Genomic DNA, 7,145 nt, shown 5'->3' with positions numbered 1-7,145 from the left:
CAAACGGGGCTCCAACCAGGCGCAGTCGTTCACTCCATCCAGGTCTGGCCGATCTGAGGGCTGCCTGGACGGCTGGTGTACCCTGTGACGCGAACCAGCCGTGACCACGAGACAAGGTCTCGCATCCTGGGTTCTTCATGCAGATGCGCAGAGCGTCGTCACCCACGCAACCCGTCTCCTTAACCGCAGTGGCGTCACCATTCTCGCACAAACGAAGCGTCCGTGCCCGATCGCGCAAGCCGTTGCAAATCGCCCCCGCCAGACAGTCATGACCTAGAGCATCAACAGCTGCCTGTCGAGACATCTCGACCCCTCGCGCCGAGTCCAGATCAGATCATCGACCTTGTGCGAACCCTGCGACGGCAACAAGCAACATGTCAGACGGAGGAACGGGCAAAAAGTTTGCCTACGGCACAACGGTCGTTGCCGGCGTCGCCTCCTTGTCGGCGACGCTGCTCTCCATGGTGTACGTCAGATCGAGCTGCCACAGCTCGATGCAAAACGTGACGCAATGGAACTAACCTCGCCTTCGTCGCAGGTCGATATGGCTTCAAGCGAAAAACTACCGAAAACCTCTCCTCCAGCGATACGTCATCCGCATTCTGCTGATGGTGCCCATATACTCGATCGCCTCATGGACGAGCATGGTGTCGCTGACAACGGCCGCTTTCCTGGACCCTATCCGCGATATCTACGAAGCCTTCACGATATATACCTTCTTCCAGCTTCTCATCAACTACCTCGGCGGCGAGCGCGCTTTGATCATCATGACCCACGGGCGGGCGCCTGTCCAGCACCTCTGGCCCCTCAACCACGTCCTGCGCAAGGTCGATATTTCGGACCCCCATACCTTTCTCTCCATCAAGCGCGGCATCCTGCAGTATGCGTGGCTCAAGCCCATATTGGCCCTGGCCGCCATTGTGATGAAAGCAACGGGCACCTATCAGGAAGGCTACATCGGGGCCACCTCCGGCTACTTCTGGAGCGGCATCATCTACAACATCAGTGTCACGGTCAGCCTCTACTCGCTGGGGCTGTTCTGGGTGTGCATGCACCGTGACCTTCAGCCGTTCCGGCCCGTACCCAAGTTCCTTTGCATCAAACTTATTATCTTCGCGTCCTACTGGCAAGGGTTCTTCCTGTCCATCCTGGTCTGGCTTGGCGCCATTCCGGACGATGTTGAAGGCTACACGCGGGACAACCTTGCAGCGGCGATACAGGACGCCCTTATCTGTATAGAAATGCCGATATTTGCCGTCGCTCACTGGTATGCCTTCTCATGGCATGACTTTGCGAACAACGATATACTTTCCGCACGCATGCCGCTTAGCTTCGCTTTGAAAGATGCATTCGGCCCAAAGGACCTGATTGAAGACTCCAAAGAAACCTTCAGGGGCAACAACTATGGTTATCGGGCCTTTGACTCCGGCGACAAAGTCATGGCTCACGAGGACTCCAAGTCGAGACTTGCCAGACTGCAGGCGGGCATGCGGTATGAAAGGGGAGGCAAGGGCAAATACTGGATCCCCAAGCCGGGAGAGATCAACTCCACGTCACCTCTGCTGGCTTCCAATGGCAATGGTGGACCGAGTTCAAGCCGTGCAGACCAGATCAACGAACACACCCACGGAACATTTGAAGAGCCCGAGCTCGACGGTGACGACGAGCGCTTGTTCGAGTCCGCGCGACAGCTAGAGTATGGAGATTGGAACGTGAGTTACCAAAAGGTCGAGCCGGCATCGTTATCCCCCGCCCAGCTGACATATTCCGCAGTACCCGGTTATCACTGCCAGCGAGCCGCTGAGCTCTCGATACTCACCACCTTGGGCAACACCGACTTCGCGCTCACCCGCCACGGCCGTATCCGCCAGGTTGCCACGTGCGCGAGAAAGCACGTCTAGGCCGACACCACGATCTGTGGTTCCGGTGAAGAAGAAGAAGAAGGCCAAGAAGGTGGTCACCCATCCAGAGCCAGATCCAGCAGACCTTGGCCTCGGAAAGGGGCCTCCAGCACCGGCAACGGTGGAGCAAACTTACCAAGCTGGTCCGGCAGCGGAGGCAGGATCGCACGCCGTGACGGATACCCCCAATGAAGCGGAGGACGAGGACCAACGGTACCAAGTCCCGGATACTGACGAATTTCGCAACGTGTGGGGCTCGGACAGGTAATGCGTCCGACATTTGTGATCATGTATTGTATAGAGCTCGTGGTAGGGCCGCGGTGTTGGGTTGATAACAAGCTTGTAGCATAGCGTGGCGTTGATGGTCGAATGTTGAGACTACATACGGGAGCTATCATCTGTTCGGCCGTTTTGTGCATTCTCGTACGACATTGGGCGCAACCCGCGAATTATCTCATGCAGCAGCACACGCAGGAGTGAATTGTCCTGTCGTACTGAAGGGTTACCAGGCCATTCTATGTGCCGTTTCAGATACTGTGTCCACGACGGGAAGACTCGTTAACAGAGTCATTGGAGCCAGCCACAGGTAGGCCGTCTCCATGACTACACTCGTCGCGCCTTGAATTGCGAATTGTTGTCTCGTACGGAAGCCGACGCGTGAGTTGCCAACGGCCAGGAATGAGGCACGGAGCCTTACGCTTCTGAGAGAGGCAACCAAAACCAATCTGGCCACGCTTGTATGTGGAGGAATTGAGAATAAAAGATTCGCTCAATTGCAAGCGGGCGCTCAAACAATCTGCAGTACCTTAGCGTCAGGACGAGGCGCGTTTGTTAAATTACCGTATGTGAGTAAGGCGGTTGGAGGGCCGGACGTTCTGTCTGTAAACAGCTTAGACAGGGGTGCTGGGCTGTTGTTTCCTTGGAAGCCGGGATCGCGAATGAGGCAGGTGCCGAAAGTCACCAAGTCAGATTCCAACCGTGTTAAGTCGCGCTTCAATCTTGTCGCGGTCTCACCTCCTGCCTTACACAGAGTCCAACCGAAGTAGCAACACTCAAGCTTCCACATTACCCGTCGTCATCGCCCTCATCGGTCCCGCTACCATGGCGTACAAGGGACTGGCTACTTCGGAGTGGCCTGCCACGCCGTCACGATTCTTCTTCCTCTATGACAATCCGCAAACAGATGTGCCCTTTTCTTATCACGCGTCGCCCATCGCTGTGGCATCTAGCCTCGCCACGTGCGTCGTCACCTGCGCGTCGCCTTGCCCCGATGGCGCTATTCCCACGCAAACTATCACACACATCTCGGGCTCCTCCTGGGCAGGCGAGCACACGATAGACGGAGCGGCGACATCCTGGGGTTGCGACTTGGGCAGTGGAAGCGACGATGTCATGACAGATCAATACGGCGTTTGCTTCCACACCACGGCAAAGAAAGGCGACAAGATCAGCGGAGGCGGCACGTCGACGCCAGTCAATTCATGCTTCGTACAGCAGAGATCGGCCGTGGTGCTCATCACGACCCAGCAGGACAAGTGGTATAGCATTGAGCCGCCATACCAGAAGCCAGTGGATCCCAAAGGCCTTTGGTCGACGCAACAATCGGAGGCCAAGTCAATTTGTGCAGCCGTCACAACATCTTCAGCTTCGAGGACAACTGAACCCTCAGCGGGCCGGACGTTAAGCCCTCTGTCGCTTACTACGGCGATTTCTGGACAGATATCACAACCCACAGAGACAGGTTCAACGGCCACCTCGACTCCAGCGGCCCCATCGAATGACTCCGCCTACTTATCTCTCAGCCGGACTTTACTGTTGGCGTCCGCGTTATTGGGAGCCATCATGTCGCTGTAGACGCAAGGAAGTGCCTAGGGTGGCTTGGCAGGAGCATGGACACATGGACAAACAATAATGAGCTACTCTAAATAGCCTTTGAGGGCGTGTAACTCAGTAGAGCCGCTATAGGGAATCCGTCGCAGGGGTTTTCGTCAGTCAAGTGGACCGTTATGGTGCTGCGTTATGTTGAAGTCGCCCAAACCAGATATATTGGCCGTCCGCCACCTGCAAAGACCGCAACCCAGAACTCTCGCTCATCCTTGACTTTCGCATCCAAAGACATACGAGCACGCTCCGACAATACTCCTGTCACTGTTCACAGTGGCAGATCTGCCATGGTAAACGATGGTCTGGCCGATTGTCGACGCACGAGCGGCACGACTTAAACAGCTCTCGCATTGGCTAAGCACTTACTGACAGACGCCGAAGTACACATATAGTCACAAGGACGACGGCCGTCGAGCAAGTCGCACAATATCGCACATTGGGAGCTCAAGTCAGCAGGGTTTGCGAATTCCTCCGACGGGCTGGCAGAGGCCGCAGACCAGGGGTGCACCAAGCCATTCTCAGCACAGTGCGTCGGCTTGGCACCTTTCGGGCTGAAGGGGCCGCCTGAGATGACAAGTACTTGTCTCCGCACCAAATTTTGCGCTAACAATCCGTACCTGATATCCGTAAGGCTCCTACAGTGCGGCGCCCGCCAAACCCCAAAGCGTTATGCTCTCGTGGTGGGGGAGCTGACTTGGTGCCTCGCAGGACTCATCGTGACTGCAGCTACGTATAAAGACGGCAGCGCCCGGCTCTGCCAGCCATGGACGCAGCCCCCGCAGCGAGTTTCACACTCATAAAACGTCGCCGTTACCTGCATCTGCCGACGTGAGCCGAAATGGGCGGCGAAAAATCATCACCTGAAGCCGCCGTGCAGTCGGGGGCGAAGCCGAGGACGCGGCAACGCGTGTACAAGGCTCCCCCGGCCCTGGACGTGCCGGACATCGAGGACGATGCTGCAGAGAGAAAACGCGTCTTGAATGTGCTGGCGCAGCGGAGATACAGTATGCGTGTTTGTGGCACCTGGATCGCGACATCTGGGCTAACCAGACTCAGGAGAAAAGAAGCGGCTACGCCGGCTAGGCAAGGATAGCCAGCAGCCCAAAGCCTCAGCGTCCAAGGCTGCAGAGGTGCCAACAACGTCAGTAGAGGATATCGCAGAGGAGGGAGCAGATGAAACGATAGAAACGGTCTCGTCGTCACCGCTGAATACCAGTACTACCACTGGGTTCGCGATTGGGATCGGGGTCGACCTGGGCCTCGGGACCTGGGACCCCTTGAACGACCCGGCACTGTCATCCATATTGCCTGACACGGAATCATTGCCAGGCTTTCTGACAGACGATGCATCAGCGGAGGAGAGCTTCACTCAGTCCAACTTTAACACGGCGGCAAGCAACATCTCGGACATGTTCCCTCCAGCCGTCTTCAGCACTTCACCATCCTCTTTCGATACCACGTCCAGCACGTCGTCGTCCGACTTGGGCTTCCCTGACACGTATCTTCTCCCCGTACATGAACTCACCCTCCTTCGCGCCATGCTGCGCATCGCCAACCGCATCGGATGCAAGGAGCAGCTCTGGAGCCTCGACGCCCTCTCCCCCTTCAACCGCGGCAACGCCACGCCCCTCGAGCAGCTACCCGTGGCGTGGCGGCCGACACCATCGCAGGTGCTCGTCCCGCACCACCCTCTGCTCGACTTCTTGCCGTGGCCGGGCGTGCGCGACCGCATCATTGGCATCATGTCCCTTCCCGACGACGCGCGCCCGCCCAACGCTATGGGCCCACTAGCTCTCGTCAACTTTGCATACGACTTTGAGGATAATGCTGAGGGCGTGCGTATCTATGGTGCGGACCCTTACGATCCCAGCTGCTGGGAAGTAGGACAAGTTTTGTTTGAGCGCTGGTGGTTTATCTTTGACCGGAACGTCATTGAGAACAGCAATCGCTGGCGCCGGCTCAGAGGCGCGCCGCCGCTGGCATTAAAGGGAAGCGAGAGCGATGATGCCCCGACCGGTAGCCTTGGTGCTGCCATGGCCTTGTAATCATAGATGGTGTCTACGGTTGTCTTTACGCATAGAAGTTATGATCAGCGGGAGCCGTGATCACAGGAGACAACTACTATCACGTGCTTAACAAGATACACCCCTGTCAACTTCAGAGCGTGAAGGACGGCGGTATTGTCTCTGAGCCCGAAAGATCATGGGAGAGAGTTGGATGCGACGATCGCTGCAAAACGGCGTTCCGTCTGACGCACTTGTCTGGAGTTAAGCAGGTTCAGTTGCTCGCATGTAGTCTTACCCTGCATCCGAAGTCAAACAGGACAAGGCGCTGTTCCGAGTGTACACGCCTGTACGTGTGCTATGAGAGCCTGATAGTGCAGCACACGCCATGCAACCAGAGCCAGAGGCAAATTTATATGTATGGCTATCACTGAGTGAGTGTGGCAAGCAGTTTGAGTCTTGGGCACTGTTTCTGAGCCACAGATTGAAGCTGGCATATGTGATGTGGCCAACCAGATTGATACCTACACTGGCCCTTTTCGACCGGAAGTTTGCCATGATCCGCCGGTGTTCGGCGCCGGGGTGGAGAGAGAGCCGGCTCTTTTTTGCGCCGCTGTCTGAAGACGCTGGGGCGGAAGTGCCAAAGCGGGAATGAGGCTGCTCTTGCCGGGCACACGAACCCGGCAACGACGGCGAACCTTCCAGAGCCACCTCCAAAGCAAAAGTTCAGCCACCTGGCTTGCGAGCCGGTGCACGCGAGCTATGGTGTCGCAATTGGGACTTGAAAGCAACCAGCCACCGCCGTCAAGATAGGCATCAGTGCATGGAATGGGGGGTACGCTGCGCTGACCGCCGCGCACGAGACGCGGCTACGTGGTGGCTTTTCGGCTTGCAGGTTTACAAATCGAGTTGCAGTGCAAGTTGCGCGTGATTGCAGCGAGGCTTGCACCAGCGTCCGCCTTGAGAAAAGAGGCCAGATGGGCGAAAAAGTCTGGCGGCCATGTGCAGTGTAATCGGGTCGATTGACGGCCGATCGCAGCCTATCACGAATTGCGCAACAGATACTGGCTCGTTTACAGGGCCCGTAACGGGGAGGCTGACAGCGGCGGACCTTGTGGAAAGGCCGGTCGAGAAGACCGGCTCGAGCTTCTCCGGCACATGCATTGAATAGTTGGGCACGGACTCACGGAGTGCTCAGATCGGAGACAAGAGTCAGCCATCGCTATTGGTGTCCGTTGTACTGGTCTGGTGTGGTTGTGTCTGCGACCAGCATCGTTGCAAGCCTTCATGGCCCATGTAAGCCTGGACGGCTCGCTTCGAGGCAACGACGACGGAGGCCTCAGCCTGTGGTGCGAAG

At 57.0% G+C, this 7,145-nt stretch overlaps 1 protein-coding gene across 1 annotated transcript; it reads left to right on the top strand.

Moving 5' to 3' along the window:
• Window positions 1-4,623: 4,623 nt before the first annotated feature.
• PLICBS_001092 (uncharacterized protein) lies at window positions 4,624-5,830 on the top strand (the record flags this gene model as incomplete). The annotated part of the gene is made up of 2 exons (XM_018317833.1): window positions 4,624-4,789; window positions 4,842-5,830. The coding sequence occupies 2 exons, from the start codon at window positions 4,624-4,626 to the stop codon at window positions 5,828-5,830; spliced, it is 1,155 nt and encodes a 384-aa protein (XP_018183358.1).
• Between the last annotated feature and the right edge of the window lie 1,315 nt (window positions 5,831-7,145).

This window comes from Purpureocillium lilacinum, assembly GCF_023168085.1.
Source record: "Purpureocillium lilacinum CBS 284.36 DNA, scaffold_1, whole genome shotgun sequence".
In the NCBI taxonomy this organism is placed as follows: domain Eukaryota; kingdom Fungi; phylum Ascomycota; class Sordariomycetes; order Hypocreales; family Ophiocordycipitaceae; genus Purpureocillium; species Purpureocillium lilacinum.
The sequence above is the reverse complement of the archived record's forward strand: the minus strand, read 5'-3'. Positions and strand labels throughout refer to the sequence as shown.